The 24817-nt window shown below is 37.3% G+C and overlaps 1 protein-coding gene across 1 annotated transcript in view; it reads right to left on the reverse strand.

Moving 5' to 3' along the window:
* The window catches only part of gnb4b (guanine nucleotide binding protein (G protein), beta polypeptide 4b), a 54921-nt gene that overhangs the window by 22163 nt on the left and 7941 nt on the right, over positions 1–24817 (reverse strand). The window contains exons 2-6 of the mRNA XM_067431757.1: positions 20594–20692; positions 20418–20456; positions 18601–18707; positions 18248–18311; positions 17325–17487 (exon numbers count right to left, since the gene is read on the reverse strand). Coding sequence (XP_067287858.1) covers positions 17325–17487; positions 18248–18311; positions 18601–18707; positions 20418–20456; positions 20594–20650 — 430 coding nt within the window. The 5' untranslated portion in view covers positions 20651–20692. The remainder of the gene's footprint in view (positions 1–17324; positions 17488–18247; positions 18312–18600; positions 18708–20417; positions 20457–20593; positions 20693–24817) is intronic.

The raw sequence follows: 24817 nt of genomic DNA on the forward strand, positions 1-24817 counted from the left end.
TATGGCGAGAAAAGGGAAACAGGAAGTGTGTTATAACTTCTGCATACATTAATTCATTTTGATGAAACTTCAGCTGTGTGTTCGTTGTAAGAGGCTGATCACATGGATATGACTTTTGTGAGTCAAAGTTATAGCGCCACCAACTGGCAGCAGGAAGTGTCACTTTTGTCCAAAGTGGGGGGTTAGTTTTATCTGCATTCACCAAACTCGGTATATATATTGTACATTTCGAGCCGGACAACTTTCTAATTTACAGTCATTAGCTCTGACCAACAGGAAGTCAGATAATTTGGTTGGAAGATAACAAGAAGTCGAAAGCGAGCTCTGAGTTTTTACCCTCTCCTCAAAAGCGATTCATTCAATCTCCTCCAAACTCGGACAACATGAAGTAAATATACAGAAGATGCTAAAATGTGAACGGTTATTGGATATCTCAAACGGTGGTCCCGTAGCAAAAGCCTAAAAAACACAAAATAAGAACACAAGTGCCTGGTTCATAAATAAGGCTATACTCCCACCTGCTGGTTATTCTATATATCACACTGGTTTTTTTTTTTTTTTTTTTCAAAACATGCTCTCCCTTAAATGACCAGTAGAGGGCAATATTGTATAAGTTTTCAAGCAAAAAAACCTTGCCTCTGTGTGTGTGTGTGAATGGTTTTCTAGCCTGGTGGGGACTTAAACCTGAATGCACACAGACTCATGGGGACCTCCCAATGGGTTCAAAAACTTATAAATCAGACAGAATGAGTTACTTTGAAAAGGTGAAAATGCAGAAAGTTGTGTGATGGGTAAATTTAGGGGTAGGAGGACAGAATATATGGTTTGTACAGCATAAAAACCATTACGTCTATGGTGAGTCCCCAGAAAGATAGTGAACCAGATATGAGAGTGTGTGTGTGTGTGTGTGTGTGTGTGTGTGTGTGTGTGTGTGTGTGTGTGTGTGTGTGGCTGTGTGTGTGTGGCTGTGTGTATGTGTTGTGGATGGGGGAATGGGGGTTGGGCTGAGCTGATTTGAGTTGCCTGCAGCATACTTCAGCATTACTACTGTGTGCGTGTGTGTGTGCGTGTGTGTGTGTGTGTGTGTGTGTGTGTGTGTGTGTGTGTTGTTCTAGCCTGGTGGGGACTTAAACTTGAATGCACACAGACTCATGGGGACTACTCAATGGGTACAAAAGCTCATAAATCAGACAGAATGAGTTCTTTTGAAAAGGTGATAATGCAGAAAGTTGTGTGATGGGTAGGAGCAGTGTAGGAGGACAGAATATATGGTTTGTACAGTATAAAAACCATTACGTCTATGAGTCCCCAAAAAGATAGCGAACCAGACATGAGTGTGTGTGTGTGTGTGTGTGTGTGTGTGTGTGTGTGTGTGTGTGTGTGTGTGTGTGTGTGTCTGTGAGAGAGAGAGAGATAGAGAGAGATAGAGAGAGAGAGAGAGAGAGAGAGAGAGAGAGAGAGAGAGAGAGAGAGAGAGAGAGAGAGAGAGAGAGACTTTTCTGTCTAAAAAGATTACCTCTCAATGCTATGCTTTGGCCTGCATTAAAGGATTAAACATATTATTCTGGGTTTGAATAAAAAAATAAATGTATAAAACCAGTTTATTTGTAGGGCATTGACAATATTGTTTTATATAATTAGTTAAATAATTGTGTTAATACAAATAATTATAATTAAAAAAATATAAATATAAAAAAAATTACCCCCCCTCTCCCTCTCTCAGGATCACTCTGTGTGTGTGCGTGTGTGTGTGTGTGTGTGTGTGTGTGTGTGTGTGTCACCTTGTCTCTTGTTTTTTCATAATTTAACCCTTTCATTTCATAGGCTATCACAAATATATATCACTTTATTGTGAAAAATAAGTAAAACAAAAACATATATTATATCTTTAATTAAATACTGGTCTTTTGAACTTACAAAATTTTGAGCTGCAAAAAATACATTTGCACATAATTGAAAGTGATATCCTAATACTTTTAATTGTTTTCTATAACATGGGCTTTAAAGAAGGTCATGTGCTGTGTTTGCAAAGATCACGTATGACACCTCTTTAAACGAATTATTTATTGATAAAATTCAAATGGATAAAAAAAAATGTTTTTCACATGATCTTATAAAAGTGGCTGTTTATAATAAACTTCCATAAATTTTATGCACGCATATTACTCTTACCTGACACTGATATTAAAATCATTGTTGCGGTCTCTGTGATTTGGCTTAATTTATTTTTAAGAGAAGTGTAAGGATAATACAACTTCAGCATTTGGACAGTATTCTGCACTCATTTTGAAATTGACATTTGACATCATCTGACATAAAATTAATGAATAAAATGTAATTGATCTCAGATGTGAGTGTTGTGGTTCCTGATCATAGCAGCACCAGTTGCTGCAGTTAATGAGGTGAATTCAAATGACTTTGACATAGTCCCTTTATTTATTTTTTCCCATATTAAATGCCTATTGGCCTTCTGTGCACAGTTAAACTGATGCCACCGGGGTGGCGGTGCCACCGGCTTGGGCCCGCCATCGCTGCTCGCAGCTTTAATTTTTTGTTATTATTATTATTTATTATTTTTTTACGCGACTATTTGGGCATTTTTGGGGCCCTTCCCATGCTCGAAAACTCTTGAAACTTTGCACACGCATCAGAATGCGCGGCCATCAGGGCCGGGCTGAGGCTGGGACCCGGGCGTGGCAGGGGGGCTCGACAGCGCCCCCTAAAGTGGGGTCTGAAAACGGGGTCTATAAATCAAACACACTTGCACGCACATGTATGAAACTCGGTACACATATAGAGCTCATCGGGCCGAACAACTTTCGTGCTCTAAGTCATGCGTCAGCACAACAGGAAGTGAGCTATTATGGGTTGTTCGGAAAACGCATGCTGTGGAATTTGCGATACTCCTCCTAGACGATTCACCCGATCAGCACCAAACTCGGTCAGCAGGAAGTCAAGACACTGAGGATGCTAAATTGCGAGCAACTTTTTGATATCTCAAACGGTTTGGCCGTGGCGAAGAGACGAATTTATGGCGAGAAAAGGGAAACAGGAAGTGTGTAATAACTTCTGCATACATTAATTCATTTTGATGAAACTTCAGCTGTGTGTTCGTTGTAAGAGGCCGATCACATGGATATGACTTTTGTGAGTCAAAGTTATAGCGCCACCAACTGGCAGCAGGAAGTGTCACTTTTGTCCAAAGAGGAGGGTTAGTTTTATCTACATTCACCAAACTCGGTATATATATAGTACTTTTCGAGCCGGACAACTTTCTAATTTACTGTCATTAGCTCTGACCAACATGAAGTCAGATAATTTGGTTGGAAGATAACACAAAGTGGAAAGCGAGCTCTGAGTTTTTACCTTCTCCTCAAAAGCGATTCATTCAATCTCCTCCAAACTCGGACAAAATGAAGTAAATATACAGAAGATGCTAAAATGCGAACGGTTATTGGATATCTCAAACGGTTTTCCCGTAGCAAAAGCCTAAAAAACACAAAATAGGGACACACGTGCCTGGTTCATAAATAAGGCTATACTCCCACCTGCTGGTTATTCTATATAATCACACTGGCTGTTTTTCTGTTTTTTTTTCCTGATTTTTCAACACTTATGCTCTCCCTTAAATGACCAGTAGAGGGCAATATTGTATAAGTTTTCAAGCAAAAAACCTTGCCTCTCTGGGTGTGTGAATGGTTTTCTAACCTGGTGGGGACTTAAATCTGAATGCACACAGACTCATTGGGACTTCCCAATGGGTACAAAAGCTTATAAATCAGACAGAATGAGTTCTTTTGAAGAAAGTTTTGTGTGATGGGTAGGTTTAGGGGCAGGAGCAGTGTAGGATGACAGAATATATGGTTTGTACAGCATAAAAACCATTACGTCTATGAGTCCCCAGAAAGATAGTGAACCAGACATGAGTATGTGTGAATGTGTGTGTGTTTGTGGGTGGGTGTGTGTGTGTTGTGGATGGGGGATGGTGGATGGGCTTAACTGATAAGAGTTGCCTGCAGCATACTTCAGCATTACTACTGTGTGTGTGTGTTCGTGTGTGTGTGCGTGCGTGCGTGCGTGTGTGTGTGTTCTTTTTTCTAGCCTGGTGGGGACTTCAACCTGAATGCACACAGACTCATGGGGACACGTGTCACTGATTTCTACAGTGTGTGTGTGTGTGTGTGTGTGTGTGTGTGTGTGTGTGTGTGTGTGTGTGTGTGTGTGTGTGTGTGTGTGTGTGTGTGAGCCACTCTTCTGTCTAAAAAGATTACCTCTCAATGCTGTGCTCTGGCCTGCATTCAAGGATAAAAAAATTTATTCTGGGTTTGAATAAAAAAATGAATGTATAAAACCAGTTTATTTGTAGGGCATTGACAATATTGTTTTATATAATTAGTTAAATAATTGTGTTAATACAAATAATTATTAATAAAAAATATAAATATAAAAAAACATTACTAACAAAAGAAAAAACCCATTTAATTGTCTTTAAAAAAAAAAAAAAAAAAAAGTAGTGTGTGTAACTTAAAAAATGAGAAGATTAATGCCTTTTGTTTAAGGACAAAAATGAGAACCAATGAGCTACCGGCATATAGAATAACCAGAAGGTGGAAGTGTAGCCTTATTTAGTAACCAGGTTGGATATGTCCAAGGGAACACTGTTTTGAAGATTAAACTATTGTTGTTATTGCAACACAGTGTTTTCAGACAGTGAAATAAAAACAATGTTCGCTCACTGTTTAGATTTTGTGTCTGTCATTCCCCTCCCCCCTCACTCTCCCTCTCTCAGGATCACTCTATGTGTGTGTTTGGAGGGGGTCTCTCTCCCTCTCTCAGGATCACTCTATGTGTGTGTGTGTGTGTGTGGAGGGGGTCTCTCTCACTCTGTGTGTGTCGCCTTGTTTTTTGTTTTTTTTTTCATAATTTAACCCTTTCATATCATAGGCTATATCAGCAATTTCTATCACTTTATTGTGAAAAATAAGTTTAAAAAATGTATTATATATATATATATATATATATATATATATATATATATATATATATATATATATATATATATATATATATATATATATATATATATATATATATATATATATATATATATATATATATATATAACACTGGTCTTCTGAACTTACAATATTTTGAGCTGCAAAAAATGCATTTGCACATAATTGAAAGTGACCTATTATATCCTAATACTTTTAATTGTTTTCTATAACATGGGCTTTAAAGAAGGTCATGTGCTGTGTTTGCAAAGATCACGTATGTCACCTCTTTACACTAATAATTTATTGATATAATTCAAGTGGATTAAAAAAATAATTTCACATGATCTTATAAAAGTGGCTGTTTATAATAAACTTCTATAAATGATATGCACGCATATTACTCTTACCTGACACTGATATTAAAATCATTGTTGCGGTCTCTGTGATTTGGCTTAATTTATTTTTAAGAGAAGTGTAAGGATAATACAACTTCAGCATTTGGACGGTATTCTGCACTCATTTTGAAATTGACATTTGACATCATCTAACATAAAATTAATGAATAAAATGTAATTGATCTCAGAGATGTGAGTGTTGTGGTTCCTGGTCATAGCAGCACCAGTTGCTGCAGTTAATGAGGTGAATTCAAATGACTTTGACATAGTCCCATTATTTATTTTTTCCCATATTAAATGCCTATTGCCTGCTGTGCACAGTTAAGCTGATGCCACCGGGGTGGCGGTGCCACCGGCTTGGGCCCGCCATCGCTGCTCGCAGCTTTAATTATTATTATTATTATTATTATTATTATTATTATTATTTTAACCCGACTATTTGGGCATTTTTGGGGCCCTTCCCATGCTCGAAAACTCTTGAAACTTTGCACACGCATCAGAATGCGCGGCCATCAGGGCCGGGCTGAGGCTGGGACCCGGGCGTGGCAGGGGGGCTCGACAGCGCCCCCTAAAGTGGGGTCTGAAAACGTGGTCTATAAATCAAACACACTTGCACGTACATATATGAAACTCGGTACACATATAGAGCTCATCGGGCTGAACAACTTTCGTGCTCTAAGTTATGCGTCAGCCCAACAGGAAGTGAGCTATTATGGGTTGTTCGGAAAACGCACGCTCTGGAATTTGCGGTACTCCTCCTAGACGATTAACCCGATCAGCACCAAACTCGGTCAGCATGAAGTCAAGACACTGAGGATGCTAAATTGCGAGCGACTTTCTGATATCTCAAACGGTTTGGCCGTGGCGAAGAGACGAATTTATGGCGAGAAAAGGGAAACAGGAAGTGTGTTATAACTTTTGCATACATTAATTCATTTTGATGAAACTTCAGCTGTGTGTTCGTTGTAAGAGGCCGATCACATGGATATGGTTTTTGTGAGTCAAAGTTATAGCGCCACCAACTGGCAACAGGAAGTGTCACTTTTGTCCAAAGTGGGGGGTTAGTTTTATCTACATTCACCAAACTCGGTATGTATATTGTACTTTTCGAGCCGGACAACTTTCTAATTTACAGTCATTAGCTCTGACCAACAGGAAGTCAGATAATTTGGTTTGAAGATAACAAGAAGTGGAAAGCGAGCTCTGAGTTTTTACCTTCTCCTCAAAAGTGATTCATTCAATCTCCTCCAAACTCGGACAACATGAAGTAAATATACAGAAGATGCTAAAATGCGAACGGTTATTGGATATCTCAAACGGTGTTCCCTTAGCAAAAGCCTAAAAAAGACAAAATAAGCACACAAGTGCCTGGTTCATAAATAAGGCTATACTCCCACCTGCTGGTTATTCTCTATATCACACTGGCTGTTTTTCTGTTTTTTTTTTCTTCTGTTTTTTCAACACTTATGCTCTCCCTTAAATGACCAGTAGAGGGCAATATTGTATAAGTTTTCAAGGAAAAAACCTTGCCTCTGTGTGTGTGTGTGTGAATGGTTTTCTAGCTTGGTGGGGACTTAAACCTGAATGCACACAGACTCATGGGGACGTCCCAATGGGTACAAAAGCTTATAAATCAGACAGAATGAGTTCTTTTGAAAATGTGAAAATGCAGAAAGTTGTGTGATGGGTAGATTTAGGGGCAGGGGCAGTGTAGGGGGACAGAATTAATGTTTTGTACAGCATAAAAACCATTACGTATATGGTGAGTCCCCAGAAAGATAGTGAACCAGATATGTGTGTGTGTGTGTGTGTGTGTGTGTGTGTGTGTGTGTGTGTGTGTGTGTGTGTGTGTGTGTATGTGTGTGTGTGTGTTGTTCTAGCCTGGTGGGGACTTAAACCTGAATGCACACAGACTCATGGGGACTTCTCAATGGGTACAAAAGCTTATAAATCAAACAGAATGAGTTCTTTTGAAAATGTGAAAATGCAGAAAGTTGTGTGATGGGTAGGAGCAGTGTAGGAGGACAGGATATATGGTTTGTACAGCATAAAAACCATTACGTCTATGCTGAGTCCCCAAAAAGATAGTGAACCAGACATGAGTGTAAGTGTGTGTGTGTGTGTGTGTGTGTGTGTGTGTGTGTGTGTGTGTGTGTGTGTGTGTGTAGGTGTGTGTGTGTGAGAGAGAGAGAGAGAGAGAGAGAGAGAGAGAGAGAGAGAGAGAGAGAGAGAGAGACACTTTTCTGTCTAAAAAGATTACCTCTCAATGCTGTGCTTTGGCCTGCATTAAAGGATTAAACATATTATTCTGGGTTTGAATAAAAAAATAAATGTATAAAACCGGTTTATTTGTAGGGTATTGACAATATTGTTTTATATAATTAGTTAAATAATTGTGTTAATACAAATAATTATAATTAAAAATATATAAATATAAAAAAAATTACCCCCCCCCCTCCCTCTCTCAGGATCACTCTCTCTGTGTGTGTGTGTGTGTGTGTGTGTGTGTGTGTGTGTGTGTGTGTGTGTGTGTGTGTGTGTGTGTGTGTGTGTGTGTGTGTGTGTGTGTGTGTGTGTGTGTGTGTGTGTGTGTGTGTGTGTGTGTGTGTGTGGAGGGGGTCTCTCTCACTCTGTGTGTGTGTCACCTTGTCTCTTGTTTTTTTCTTAATTTAACCCTTTCATTTCATAGGCTATCACAAATATCTATCACTTTATTGTGAAAAATAAGTAAAACAAAAACATATATTATATCTTTAATTAAATACTGGTCTTCTGAACTTACAAAATTTTGAGCTGCAAAAAATACATTTGCTTATAAATGAAAGTGATGTCCTAATACTTTTAATTGTTTTCTATAACATGGGCTTTAAAGAAGGTCATGTGCTGTGTTTGCTAAGATCACGTATGACACCTCTTTAAACTAATTATTTATTGATAGAATTCAAATGGATAATTTTTTTTAATTTCACATGATTTTATAAAAGTGGCTGTTTATAATAAACTTCCATAAATTATATACACGCATATTACTCTTACCTGACACTGATATTAAAATCATTGTTGCTGTCTCTGTGATTTGGCTTATTTTTAAGAGAAGTGTAAGGATAATACAACTTCAGCATTTGGACAGTATTCTGCACTCATTTTGAAATTGACATTTGACATCATCTGACATAAAATTAATGAATAAAATGTAATTGATCTCATAGATGTGAGTGTTGTGGTTCCTGGTCATAGCAGCACCAGTTGCTGCAGTTAATGAGGTGAATTCAAATGACTTTGACATAGTCCCTTTATTTATTTTTTCCCATATTAAATGCCTATTGGCCTGCTGTGCACAGTTAAACTGATGCCACCGGGGTGGCGGTGCCCCCGGCTTGGGCCCGTCATCGCTGCTCGCAGCTTTAATACTTTTAATTGTTTTCTATAACATGGGCTTTAAAGAAGGTCATGCGCTGTGTTTGCAAAGATCACGTATGACACCTCTTTAAACTAATTATTTATTGATAAAATTCAAATGGATAAAAAAAAAAATTCACATGATCTTATAAAAGTGGCTGTTTATAATAAACTTCTATAAATTTTATGCACGCATATTACTCTTACCTGACACTGATATTAAAATCATTGTTGCGGTCTCTGTGATTTGGCTTAATTTATTTTTAAGAGAAGTGTAAGGATAATATAACTTCAGCATTTGGACAGTATTCTGCACTCATTTGAAATTGACATTTGACATCACCTGACATAAAATTAAAGAATAAAATGTAATTGATCTCAGAGATGTGAGTGTTGTGGTTCCTGGTCATAGCAGCACCAGTTGCTGCAGTTAATGAGGTGAATTCAAATGAATTTGACATAGTCCCATTATTTATTTTTTCCCATATTAAATGCCTATTGCATGCTGTGCACAGTTAAGCTGATGCCACCGGGGTGGCGGTGCCCCCGGCTTGGGCCCGTCATCGCTGCTCGCAGCTTTAATTATTTATTATTATTTTTTTACGCGACTATTTGGGCATTTTTGGGGCCCTTCCCATGCTCGAAAACTCTTGAAACTTTGCACACGCATCAGAATGCGCGGCCATCAGGGCCGGGCTGAGGCTGGGACCCGGGCGTGGCAGGGGGGCTCGACAGCGCCCCCTAAAGTGGGGTCTGAAAACGTGGTCTATAAATCAAACCAACTTCCACGTATATATATGAAACTCGGTACACATATGGAGCTCATCGGGCCGAACAACTTTCGTGCTCTAAGTTATGCGTCAGCCCAACAGGAAGTGAGCTATTATGGGTTGTTCGGAAAACGCATGCTCTGAAATTTGCGATACTCCTCCTAGACGATTTACCCGATCAGCACCAAACTCGGTCAGCATGAAGTAAAGACACTGAGGATGCTAAATTGCGAGCAACTTTTTGATATCTCAAACGGTTTGGCCGTGGCGAAGAGACAAATTTATGGCGAGAAAAGGGAAACAGGAAGTGTGTTATAACTTTTGCATACATTAATTCATTTTGATGAAACTTCAGCTGTGTGTTCATTGTAAGAGGCCGATCACATGGATATGACTTTTGTGAGACAAAGTTATAGCGCGACCAACTGGCAGCAGGAAGTGTGTCACTTTCAAAATTGCTTTAAATACCCATCTTATTTTCACCCGATTTACTTCAAACTTCATCAGTATAATGTCAAAACATGGCAGATATAGACATATTAATGGATTCCTGATTCTAGAAAAACTGTTGTCATGGCAACGTGTCAAAGTCTAATAATCTTTTTTGGTGTTTTTGAGACTCTTCACATGCTTGAAATTACATGAAACTCAACACACACATCAGACATGCTGTCCAGAAGATGCAAGCAAAGATTCAGAAACGGGCGTGGTAGAGGGGCTCAGTAGCGCCATCTTTTGTCCAAAGCGGGGGGTTAGTTTTATCTACAGTTACCAAACTCGGTATATATATTGTACATTTTGAGCCGGACAACTTTCTAATTTACAGTCATTAGCTCTGACCAACAGGAAGTCAGATAATTTGGTTGGAAGATAACAAGAAGTCGAAAGTGAGCTCTGAGTTTTTACCTTCTCCTCAAAAGCGATTCATTCAATCTCCTCCAAACTCGGACAACATGAAGTAAATATACAGAAGATGCTAAAATGCGAACGGTTATTGGATATCTCAAACGGTTTTCCCGTAGCAAAAGCCTAAAAAAGACTAAATAAGAACACACGTGCCTGGTTCATTAATAAGGCTATACTCCCACCTGCTGGTTATTCTATATAATCACAGTTTTTTTTTTCTTTTTTTTTCTCAACACTTATGCTCTCACTTAAATGACCAGTAGAGGGCAATATTGTATAAGTTTTCAAGCAAAAAACCTTGCCTCTCTGGGTGTGTGAATGGTTTTCTAGCTTAGTGGGGACTTAAACCTGAATGCACACAGACTCATGGGGACTTCCCAATGGGTACAAAAGCTTATAAATCAGACAGAATGAGTTCTTTTGAAGAAAGTTTTGTGTGATGGGTAGGTTTAGGGGCAGGAGCAGTGTAGGAGGACAGAATATATGGTTTGTACAGCATAAAAACCATTACGTCTATGAGTCCCCAGAAAGATAGTGAACCAGACATGAGTGTGTGTGTATGTGTGTGTGTTTGTGGGTGGGTGTGTATGTTGTGGATGGGGGATGGTTGATGGGCTTAACTGATAAGAGTTGCCTTCAGCATACTTCAGCATTACTACTGTGTGTGTGTGTGTGTGTGTGTGTGTGTGTGTGTGTGTGTGTGTGTGTGTGTGTGTGTTTGTGTGTGTGTGCGTGTGCGTGTGTGTTTGTGTTCTTTTTTCTAGCCTGGTGGGGACTTCAACCTGAATGCACACAGACTCATGGGGACACGTGTCACTGATTTCTACAGTGTGTGTGTGTGTGTGTGTGTGTGTGTGTGTGTGTGTGTGTGTGTGTGTGTGTGTGTGTGTGTGAGCCACTCTTCTGTCTAAAAAGATTACCTCCCAATGCTGTGCTTTGGCCTGCATTGAAGGATAAAACATTTTATTCTGGGTTTGAATAAAAAAAAAAAAAGTATAAAACCAGTTTATTTGTAGGTAATTGACAATATTGTTTTATATAATTAGTTAAATAATTGTGTTAATACAAATAATTATTAATAGAAAAATATAAATATAAAAATTACTAACAAAAGAAAAAAACTAATTTAATTGTCTTCAAAAAAAGAAAAAAAAAGTAGTGTGTAACTTAAAAAATGAGAAGATTAATGCCTTTTGTTTAAATATAAATGTAGAATAACTAAATATAGTATAACCAGAAGGTGGGAGTGTAGCCTTATTTCGTAACCAGGTGGGATATGTCCTAGGGAACACTGTTTTGAAGATAAAACTATTGTTGTTATTGCAAAACAGTGTTTTCAGATAGTGAAATAAAAACAATATTCTCTCACTGTTTAGATTTTGTGTCTGTCATTCCCCCTCCCCCTCCCTCTCTCAGGATCACTCTATGTGTGTGTGTGTGTGTGTGTGTGTGTGTGTGTGTGTGTGTGTGTGTGTGTCTCTCTCACTCTGTGTGTGTGTGTGTGTGTGTGTGTGTGTGTGTGTGTGTGTGTGTGTGTGTGTGTGTGTGTGTGTGTGTGTGTGTGTCTGTCTGTGTGTATGTGTGTGTGGAGGGGGTCTCTCTCACTCTGTGTGTGTCGGCTTGTCTCTTGTTTTTTCATAATTTAACCCTTTCATATCATAATTGCTATCAGCAATATCTATCACTTTAATGTGAAAAAAATGTATTTTATATATATATATATATATATATATATATATATATATATATATATATATATATATATATATATATATATATATATATATATATATATAAAATGTATTTTATATATATATATATATATATATATATATATATATATATATATATATATATATATATATATATATATATATATATATATATATATATATATAAAATACTGGTCTTCTGAACTTACAATATTTTGAGCTGCAAAAAATACATTTGCACATAATTGAAAGTGATATTTGTGTGTGTGTGTGTGTGTGTGTGTGTGTGTGTGTGTGTGTGTGTGTGTGTAGGGGGTCTCTCTCACTCTGTGTGTGTGTGTGTGTGTGTGTCTGTCTGTGTGTATGTCTGTGTGTATGTGTGTGTGGAGGGGGTCTCTCCCACTCTGTGTGTGTCGCCTTGTCTCTTGTTTTTTCATAATTTAACCCTTTCATATCATAATTGCTATCAGCAATATCTATCACTTTAATGTGAAAAAAATGTATTTTATATAATATATATATATATATATATATATATATATATATATATATATATATATATATATATATATATATATATATATATATAAAATACTGGTCTTCTGAACTTACAATATTTTGAGCTGCAAAAAATACATTTGCACATAATTGAAAGTGATATCCTAATACTTTTAATTGTTTTCTATAACATGGGCTTTAAAGAAGGTAATGTGCTGTGTTTGCAAAGATCACGTATGACACCTCTGTAAACGAATTATTTATTGATAGAATTCAAATGGATTAAAAAAAAATAATTTCACATGATTTTATAAAAGTGGCTGTTTATAATAAACTTCCATAAATTATATGTACGCATATTACTCTTACCTCACATTGATATTAAAATCATTGTTGCGGTCTCTGTGATTTGGCTTAATTTATTTTTAAGAGAAGTGTAAGGATAATACAACTTCAGCATTTGGACAGTATTCTGCACTCATTTTGAAATTGAGATTTAACATCATCTGACATAAAATTAATGAATAAAATGTAATTGATCTCATAGATGTGACTGTTGTGGTTCCTGGTCATAGCAGCACCAGTTGCTGCAGTTAATGAGGTGAATTCAAATGACTTTGACATAGTCCCTTTATTTATTTTTTCCCATATTAAATGCCTATTGGCCTCCTGTGCACAGTTAAGCTGATGCCACCGGGGTGGCGGTGCCACCGGCTTGGGCCCGCCATCGCTGCTCGCAGCTTTAATTATTATTATTATTATTATTATTATCTTTTCGCCTTTTGGGCATTTTTGGGGCACTTAACGTGCTCGAAAACTCTTGAAACTTTGCACACGCATCGGAATGCACGGCCAACAGGGTCGGGCAGAGGCCTTTGACCCGGGCGTGGCAGGGGGGCTCAACAGCGCCCCCTTGAAAAACAGGGTCTATATATTAAACACACTTGCACGTACATGTATGAAACTCGGTACACTAATAGATCTCATCAGGCTGAACAACTTCCGCACTCATAGTCATAAGCTTCGCCCAACAGGAAGTGAGCTATAATGGGTTGTTCGGAAAACGCATGCTCTGGAATTTGCGGTACTCCTCCTAGACGATTCACCCGATCAGCACCAAACTCGGTCAGCATGAAGTCAAGACACTGAGGATGCTAAATTGCGAGCAACTTTTTGATATCTCAAACGGTTTGGCCGTGGCGAAGAGACGAATTTATGGCGAGAAAAGGGAAACAGGAAGTGTGTTATAACTTTTGCATACATTAATTCATTTAGATGAAACTTCAGCTGTGTGTTCGTTGTAAGAGGCTGATCACATGGATATGACTTTTGTGAGTCAAAGTTATAGCGCCACCAACTGGCAGCAGGAAGTGTGGCTTTTGTCCAAAGTGGGGGGTTAGTTTTATCTGCAGTCACCAAACTCGGTATATATATTGTACTTTTCGAGCCGGACAACTTTCTAATTTACAGTCATTAGCTCTGACCAACAGGAAGTCAGATAATTTGGTTGGAAGATAATAAGAAGTGGCAAAGCGAGCTCTGAGTTTTTACCCTCTCCTCAAAAGCGATTCATTCAATCTCCTCCAAACTCGGACAACATGAAGTAAATATACAGAAGATGCTAAAATGTGAACGGTTATTGGATATCTCAAACGGTGTTCCCGTAGCAAAAGCCTAAAAAACACAAAATAAGAACACAAGTGCCTGGTTCATAAATAAGGCTATACTCCCACCTGCTGGTTATTCTATATAGCACACTGTGTTTTTTTTTTTTGTTTTTTTTTCAACACATGCTCTCCCTTAAATGTCCAGTAGAGGGCAATATTGTATAAGTTTTCAAGCAAAAAAAACTTGCCTCTGTGTGTGTGTGTGTGTGAATGGTTTTCTAGCCTGGTGGGGACTTCAACATGAATGCACAAAGACTCATGGGGACTTCCCAATGGGTACAAAAGCTTATAAATCAAACAGAATGAGTTACTTTGAAAAGGTGAAAATGCAGAAAGTTGTGTGATGGGTAGATTTAGGGGCAGGGGCAGTGTATGAGGACAGAATTAATGTTTTGTACAGCATAAAAACCATTACGTCTATGGTGAGTCCCCAGAAAGATAGTGAACCAGATATGAGTGTGTGTGTGTGTGTGTGTGTGTGTGTGTGTGTGTGTGTGTGTGTGTGTGTGTGTGTGTGTGTGTCTGGCTGTGTGTATGTGTTGTGGATGGGGAAATGGGGGAGGGGCTGAGCTAATTTGAGTTACCTGCAGCATACTTCAGCATTACTAGTGTGTGTGTGTGTGTGTGTGTGTGTGTGTGTGTGTGTGTGTGTGTGTGTGTGTGTGTGTGTGTGTGTGCGTGTGTGAGTGTGTGTGTGTGTGTGTGTGTGTGTGTGTGTGTGTGTTGTTCTAGCCTGGTGGGGACTTAAACCTGAATGCACACAGACTCATGAGGACTCGTGTCACTGTAGGGACCTAAACTAAGGTCCCAATGGGTACAGAAGCTTATAAATCAGACAGAATGAGTTCTTTTGAAAAGGTGAAAATGCAGAAAGTTGTGTGATGGGTAGGTTTTGGGGTAGGAGCAGTGTAGGAGGACAGAATATATGGAGTGTACAGCATAAAAACCATTACGTCTATGGTGAGTCCCCAAAAAGATAGTGAACCAGACATGAGTGTAAGTGTGTGTGTGTGTGTGTGTGTGTGTGTGTGTGTGTGTGTGTGTGTGTGTGTGTGTGTGTGTGTGTGTGTGTGTGTGTGTGTGTGTGTGTGTGTGTGTGTGTGTGTGTGAGAGAGAGAGAGAGAGAGAGAGAGAGACACTTTTCTGTCTAAAAAGATTACCTCTCAATGCTTTGGCCTGCATTAAAGGATTAAACATATTATTCTGGGTTTGAATAAAAAAATAAATGTATAAAACAAGTTTATTTGTAGGGCATTGACAATATTGTTTTATATAATTAGTTAAATAATTGTGGTAATACAAATAATTATAATTAAAAAAATATAAATATAAAAAAAATTACCCCCCCTCTCCCTCTCTCAGGATCACTCTGTGTGTGTGCGTGTGTGTGTGTGTGTAGGGGGTCTCTCTCACTCTGTGTGTGTGTCACCTTGTCTCTTGTTTTTTCATAATTTAACCCTTTCATTTCATAGGCTATCACAAATATCTATCACTTTATTGTGAAAAATAAGTAAAACAAAAACATATATTATATCTTTAATTAAATACTGGTCTTCTGAACTTACAAAATTTTGAGCTGCAAAAAATACATTTGCACATAATTGAAAGTGATATCCTAATACTTTTAATTGTTTTCTATAACATGGGCTTTAAAGAAGGTAATGTGCTGTGTTTGCAAAGATCACGTATGACACCTCTTTAAACTAATTATTTATTGATAGAATTCAAATGGATAAAAAAAAAAAATATTCACATGATCTTATAAAAGTGGCTGTTTATAATGAACTTCCATAAATTATATGCACGCATATTACTCTTACCTGACACTGATATTAAAATCATTGTTGCGGTCTCTGTGATTTGGCTTAATTTATTTTTAAGAGAAGTGTAAGGATAATACAACTTCAGCATTTGGACAGTATTCTGCACTCATTTTGAAATTGACATTTGACATCACCTGACATAAAATTAAAGAATAAAATTTAACTGATCTCATAGATGTGAGTGTTGTGGTTCCTGGTCATAGCAGCACCAGTTGCTGCAGTTAATGAGGTGAATTCAAATGACTTTGACATAGTCCCTTTATTTATTTTTTCCCATATTAAATGCCTATTGGCCTGCTGTGCACAGTAAAGCTGATGCCACCGGGGTGGCGGTGCCACCGGCTTGGGCCCGTCATCGCTGCTCGCAGCTTTAATTATGATTATTATTCTTAATGACGCTTGTTATTCAGAAGAAGAATGTCGTTTTTATTGATTTTATTATTATTTAAAAGAAGAAGGTCATTTTTATTATTTTGTCAGTCTGAATTATTTTAGTCCCAGTCCGTGCGCAGCTGCCGGGCCAGACGGGCCTGATACGTCATATAAAGCGCACAGGCTCGCGACTGGAGGAATACATATGCCTAAAAATCAAACGCTTTGGTAAAGTCACACAAATTAAACATTGACGTTCAGTTTGAAAAAAAAAAACACTGAATGTTGTCGTTGTGGTTTTTAACAGTGGGTCATATAGCATATCTTTGTCAGTGCGTTTTGTGGTGTTAGGAATTGTTTTTCTGCGCATTTTCACACTAACTCAAACGTGCGTACACCACCTCCTGAGCTGGCGTAGGATTTGAGCGTGCCGTACGCCAACGTCCATATTGATAAATCTCAAAGTCACCGTGGGTTTGGGTGTACGCAAGGTGTACGCTGGAAATTTGGTGTACGCACTTTTGATAAATGAGGGCCATTGTGAATACACAGGCCACAAGAAGTAATTAGGTGTTTTTTCTTTTACTCTGGGACATGCTAGCTGGCAACATAGGATTCCATTCATTATGCCAAGCTAGCGGCAACCCTGCCAAACTAAAACAATGCATGCACTGAGACAAAAATGCATTTGCCCACATATCTAAATATAGGAAAGAAGCTGAATAAGCCCCATTTCTAAAAACGGTGAAGTGTTCCTTTAAGGAGATGAATAAATGTGACTCTACCTGTGTGTCCAGCCAGTTCTCGGTTAACCCTGACGTTGCCCTCACGGGTTTTAAGGCTGTAGGTGGAGCAGATGTTGTCCAGGCCGCCGCAGGCCACATAGTTCCCGGACGGGGCGTATGCACAGGTCATGACCCAGGAAGAGCGCAGCGGGATGGCATGCATCTGACGAACAGGGTTAAAAACAAACAACATCCTTCAGTAAAAGAAGCAAAACAAACTTTTTAAAATTGCAAAAAGTGGTGCAATTAGCTGTTTTCATCTAAAGTTGCAAATTTAACACAAAATGCATGGGGGAAAAGGGAATATCCCAAATGCGCATAAAAATAAAAGCAAATGTTACCTTATTTAACCCATAAAAAGGAAGGTTGATTTGGTGATGCTGAACATCTTTTAAGTTAATTTAGATCAGTGTTGGGTGTAACTAGTTTCAAAGTAATTAGTTACTGTAATTTAATGACTTTTCCTTTGAAAAAGTAAAGTAAGGGATTATTCTTATTTTTTGTGTAATTTAATTACAGTTACTTCACATGAACTAAATACAGTGCATAGACTGCAGAATAATTATAATACAATAGTGGAATTAACATCAAAATTTAAAGTCTAACTTTAAAATGCATGTTTGTATCTATCCTTCATTTGTAATACTTTGGTCAGTTAATAAGAATAATTGATGTAGTTTTATATTATGTATTTGAATGAATTAAAACAAAACTATTGAATATCTAACCTTGAACTCGAGGTTGATAGAGGATTTGGAAAGTAATAAGTAATTAAATACTTTTTGGAGAGAGTAATTTGTACTGTAATCTAATTACACTATTGAAGATGTAATTAGTAATTGATTACTTTTGTAGGGTAACTTACCCAACACTGATTTAGATGTTACACTTTTTTTTGTACATGGGTTTTAGTATCTCATTACCTTATTGGTCGTATAACCGTCCCATATGATCAGTTTTCCATCTTGGGAGGCACTGACAAGTAACCTAAAAAAAGATTTAAAAACATAAATTATATCTCCACACTGCAGCGTATCCATAATGAAATGTAATTAATATGGGACACAGATGGGATTTGAGTAACATGGTGGGAAAGGCCTTATTACAGCTCCACGGAAAACGAACACCAGGGTCCCAAGCGTTATTTCATGAAATATTAATCACACAGTTGAAAGGAGCCCAGAGTGTTTAAAGCAGCATTTTTTTGTATATGATGTAAAAGCAAAGGTGTTGGTTAGGGACCCTCTCAGGACGTGTGTGTCAATCAAACACACACCTCGAGTCGCTGCCCCAGTGCATGGCGTAGATTTTGGCAAGATGACCTCTGAGTGTGCGTCTCGTTCTCATCTGTATCCGCCCCACTGAGTCCAGGCTCGCTGTCATCTGCCACATGAGCCCAAAACAGCAAGAGATTAAACATCACACAACATTATCAGCTCCCATGAAGCAGTGCCACAGCAGAGACCTTCATCATCTATAGCATTTCAATGTTCATTTACAGAATACACCAAAGTCACTAGGGCAGTGCGACATTGGAAAAAAATTAGATATGCTGTATCTTGTTAAATAATGCGATATTGCAATTATTGCATAAATTCTCTTTCAATTATATATAAAAAATATTTCAAAACTGAGAATAAAACCATTTGTGTTTCACATTCTCTCTGGGAAAAGAAAGCATCGCTACAACTTCTGAAAGTGGCCAGCTGTGTTTAAGCCAACATTTGTGTCACACATCGTTCACGTTTCGGTGCGTGTGTCAAACAGCGCGAGACTGCAAATTATTGAGTTTAATAACTCTTTTTAACGTCAAACAAGTCACATAAGTAACAGTCGTGTGCCCAGTCTATTCTCTGCCTAATGTGTGACCTAAAACGTAATTATTAAAATCATTCAGATATTGCGAGCCATTGCGACATTCATATTGCGATATGTACATTTGCGATATTTCGGTAATTTCGATATAGCTTTCCTGTAGCTCAACCAGTAGAGCGTGGCGCTAGCAACGCAAAAGTCATGGGTTCGATTCCCAGGGAAAGCAAGAATTGACAATAATGTAATATGTGTACCTTGAATGCAATGTAAGTCGCTTTGGATAAAAGCGTCTGCCAAATGTAAAATGTAAATGTAAATATTGCACAGCCCTAAAAGTCATTACCCGTCAAAAACTTGGAATAATTAAGATTTCTTTTATTTATTGTTATTTTGTTTTGAAGTCTCTTTTGCTCCCCAAGGCTGCATTTATTTGATCAAAAATACAGTAATATTGAGAAATATTACATATTTTAAAGTGTAATTTATTCCTGTGATCAAAGCCTCATTGCTCCAGTCTTCATTGTCACATGATCCTTGGTTAATATGCTAACCAACAAAACATTTCTTATCATTATAAATGTTAATATCAGCTTCGTATTTTTGTAAACCATGATACACTAGTATTTAAATGTTTGGGGCAAGTAAAAGAGAAATAAATTATTACTTTTATTCAGTAAGCATGCTTTAAAATTATCAAAAGTGACAGTAAAGACATTTATGATGTTCTACACTGTAAAAAAATATTTTCATGATTTATCAACTTTTTATCATTTGTCCAACTACCTTAGAAAACAAAATTTTAAGTTATCTGAACCACATTAATTCTCTGTTTATTAAACCAATCTCCTTTGTTATATTAACTCAATGAACTCAATTGTAAGGCAACTTTCTATTTATGAAAGAATCTTGAAAAAATGTTTCCACAAAAATATTAAGTAGCAAAAAAATTCAACATTAATAATAATCAGAACCTTTATTGATAATTGAGCATCAAATCCCCATATGAGAATGATTAGTGAGGGATTATGTGACACTGAAGACTGGAGTAATGATGATAAATTCAGCTTTGATCACAGGAATAAATTACACTTTACTATATATTCACATAGAGAACAGCTGATTAAAATTGTAAAAATATTTCACTGTTTTTACCGCATTTGATCAAATAAATGCAGCCTTGATGAGCAGAAGAGACCTTAAAGAAATCTTTATTATTCATTATATAGTTTGTAGATGACCTGGTTAATATCAATGAATAATCAATGATTTGTTTCGTACCTGCGAAAGTGTGGAGTCACTGCAGGCTTTTCTAGCATCCTGAAAAACAACAACAATTTTCCCAATATAAACACACAGCACAGGAAGTGTATTGTTTACATGAGAGTCCTCTCATATGAACGTTTCCTTTTGTTGCATCGGTCCAAACACAAGCACTCAAGAACAATTCCTCTTACCCGGATCTGGTTGCGAAGCTGTTCCGCTTCCTGTCGCAACTGCTCCAACTCACTCATTGTTCCTGTTTGACCTGCACCCGAGACGGCAACGTGCTGGACCTGCAAAAAATATGCACATCTTACACTGTGCCAATCATACAGTATCATTATTCATACATTGCATGTGCTCACCTGTCAATCAAGCACTGCACTAGTGATGCATGCGCTCATGAAATCTCTTACAGCGCCATTACAATTGGTCAAAGGACCAGCAAATCCATTTCAGCGACTTTAATTAAATACACAATCTGATCTGAGAGCAGTGGGAAATGACGGAGAGCTCAGAGGGTCTTCAAAACCCCTCCAACTGCTGCCAAATGCCACCCATATGTTCACTGACCTTTCCGTCAAATCAAGCGGCCGCGTCTCAACGTCTCACTCACCTTCGATTCCATACGAATGTGTTAAGAGTTAGAAGATCGACTACAAACTCAAACAGCGCCTGTGCGTTAACAGTAACGGGTATTAGAGAAGTAAATACCAGACTGATGGTTTGGATACTAGTCCAGCATCTCTCAAACTATCATTCTAGTTAGTTATGATATTAAACAAATAATGTGATATTTTACTTTGCATTAGTTAGAAACAAATCTAATGAGATGAAGCACCTTCCATTTGAAAGTTATTGAAATCATTGGTAACGTTACAACTAAGTAAATGCATTAACTAACAAATCTGTTTTAATTATTGTTAACATTAGTTCATTCAAATTGAACTGTTCATTGTTAGTTCAGATCTATTAAATAATATTAACTAGGGCTGTACTAGAATAATCGAATATTCGTTCGGTGAGGTGGCATTCGATTTTCAGTTTTGAGATTCGAATATTCGTTTTTTTTTTTTTTACACGGACTCATTCTCACTCATGCTTAAACCACCCGTTGGCGAACGTAGTGATTTATTTCATCTCATACTGAATAGTTACAAAATGCCCAAGACCTCAGCTGTTTGGTAGCACTTTAAATTAAGTGAGGATGACAAGACAAAGGTAGTGTGTCAAATATGCGATTTGAAACTGGCCTACCACAACAGCACCACAAGTTTGAAAAATCACAAGTAAGTAGCATGCGCCCAAAAAAAAAAAAAAAAACTGCTTTTATGCGCTTAATTTGCTATGATAAATAGGCTAATTGCAAATACGACACTATTTAAAAACATACAGCAGCACAGGCTAATAATAATTTGTTTATAGGTACATCCACAGGTATCGCAGCCATCAACATGCTCAACAAAACCCAAACCTTCACAGCAGATCCGAAAACCGTTAACAGAGAAAAGAAAGAGAGAGATTACAGATGCCATAGTAGAGTTTGTCGCTATGGATATGAGGCCCGTTAATGTAGTTGAAGGCGAAGGCTTCAGAAAATTAATGAAGATAATGGAGCCAGACTACACTACACTGTGTTTTGTATCACTTGTGCACTGTCTGTTTTCGGAGCATAAACCTGCCCGTGTAATGCGTACCGGAAACTGTTCTATTTAAAAGATTATTAAATGTTTATTAATATTTAAAGAATGGTTGCCACCTGATCATATTGCACCAAATGTAACACTGCACTCCACTGGGTCTGCCGCAACACATTTACGATGCCGAAGAGTGAACAGTGAAGTCGTGAAAGATGATACAAATGCAAACCGACACTATTATTATATATTTAGCCCCACCCACCGAAGCTTCGAAGCTCAAAAAATGGCATTCGAAACAGCCCTAATATTAACCCATACGACTTTTGATTTTTTTTAAATGTACTAGTAAATGTTTAGCTTTTAAGTCATAATAGACATGTAATATTCATTGAACAGAACATAAGCAACATTAAACACTTTATTTGCGCCACAGGGGGTCTTTAAGATTAATAAATACTGTAAAAGTATTTTTAGTTAACTGATATAGTTAACAAATGAAACCTAAAGTGTTACCAATTCATTAGATGCAAACAAAAGGCATTTACCACATGGTTATTAAACTATATTGCCATTGAATTTCCAATAAAATCAGTTTATTGTTAGTTTATGCTAGTTCAGGTCCATTTAAATAATATTAAAACATTAAACTTTTAATTTTAAATAATGTAGTGGTAAATGTTGAAGTGAACATATACATTAAACACAGACATATAAACAATATTAAAAACTATTTTCACCACAGGGGGTCTTTAAGATTATTAAATGCTGTAAAAGTATTTTTAGTTGTTAGTTTGTTAACTGATATAGTTAACAAATGAAAGCTAAAGTGTTGACAGTTCATTAGTGGGATTCGTGTGCTACAAACTAGAACTTTTTTCCAACGCATTTCCAATAATAAATCAAACTAGATCATGATAATGTTACCATGATTATATTACTCATAGCATTAGGTCATACTGCCCAACCACTACCAGACAGCAACACCCAACATATTTATAATATCAAAGACTACAAAGAAAAAAATTCAAATAATTCTGTCTTCAAACTATGTTTATGATTTGGTTTTTACCTTTATGTAATGCTGCATGCTTTTAAACATGAGCAGACACAGATAATGTCTCCTGAAAGTGTTAGTTTATCTTTGGTCGGCTATAAGACACAGCTGTAGGCCTTGGGCTGGACTGAAGTAAGCCCCTATGGATTCAAACTTACGCCAGTGCAATGACGACGTCCTGCAGAAACCTTTAAAATATTCCATGTCGCTTTCCTTTGGGCTAGGGCAGCACAATTAATCGGAATAAAACTATTATTATTTATTTGGCTTGGTGAGATTATCAAGTTGGAAAGTCTGTGGAATTGAACGAGTGAACATTTAGCAGGAGTGAGTTACATTCAGTTTCCAGTAAAGGAAACTGCCCATTGTATAACGCGCTAATGAAATAATCGTCAATATACAGACGAGTTTGTATGAGCATTAACATAGGAAGGGATAAAACTGAAAGAAACAGTCGTTCTGTCAAATTCAGGTAAGAAAGCTGTTGCTTTTTCCATTTTTTATCATAATGCTGTTTAAAGTGTACGATACAATTTTAATATAAACCTGCCAATGTTCTGTTAATAACCCTCTGCCGATCCGACTGTCTTGGGTACAAAAATGTGGACCTAATCTGTAGTTTTCACGAAAGCGCTGGAGCTGTCAAAAGACTTTTGCTGAAGAAACGTGAATTTCTCGGCCCAGGTAACATAGAAAACGAGTAGGGGTGTAACGATACACTTGTGTCACGATTTGATATGTTCCTCGATACGATATGTATCCCGTTATTTTAAGGCAAAATAAAAAGTAAAAAATGTATTTGTACTTTTTTATTATTTGTGTTTTATTATCAGGACCCACAAATATTCCCCCATTGCATTATTATACATTCAACATTATGTATAGATGTTGTATGATTCTATGTAATAAGATTATTAAAGCTACACTGTGTAATTTTTTTAGTTTATTCTAGCTAAAACACTAATGTATACTTACTTCTTTCAAGTAATAAAGTATTCTCGTAAGTTTATAATATGCCATTGAAAACACATACGGGTGAGGGGTTCGAATGCCGGTCGCCATGTTGCTCCTCCATCTTGAAAGTACAGTAGCCAAAGAGGGACATACCCGTAAATTCAAGCTTCGCCTTTCGTGTTTAAACACTCGATAGCACCGTGTCGAATGTGAAGAGGGGGATTGCCATGTTAATCTTGGACTAAATCGTCCACCGTAGGAGTTAAAACGAAATCAGAATTGAGAGGAACAGAAACTAATATTCACTGGATGGTCATATACCTTTACACTAGAGCCCTGCACGGGCCTCAAATCTAGGCCCTAGCCCGGCCCTGGCCCGAGACGCTGAGGCCCTAGCCCGGCCCGTGTCCGACAGCATATCAAAATTCTCGGCCCGAGTCCGACTGGAGCCCGTTTTTTTTTTTTTTTTTTTTTACATTGTTGCAGCCATTAAAATAGTTCTGTTTTGTTTTTAATGTCAAAGTAGTTATTTTTCGTTTCGTTCCTTTATTAAGTTAATTTAGAAAAATGTTTAGAGCATTTTTTTGTTTGTTAAATTAAAGTTTTAATTTTTTTAAGTGACGACCAAAAGCGGCCAGCGGCCGACAGTGAGTTAACCGCATATTTAATTAATTTAGTCTCTCAAATCAACTCTTGACTTGTCTTGCCTATAATAAAATCCATAAAACACTTCAAGCATCACAATGTTAGTTAATTTCGCCAACTATTAC

The sequence above is a fragment of the Pseudorasbora parva genome, chromosome 22, assembly GCF_024679245.1.
Source record: "Pseudorasbora parva isolate DD20220531a chromosome 22, ASM2467924v1, whole genome shotgun sequence".
In the NCBI taxonomy this organism is placed as follows: domain Eukaryota; kingdom Metazoa; phylum Chordata; class Actinopteri; order Cypriniformes; family Gobionidae; genus Pseudorasbora; species Pseudorasbora parva.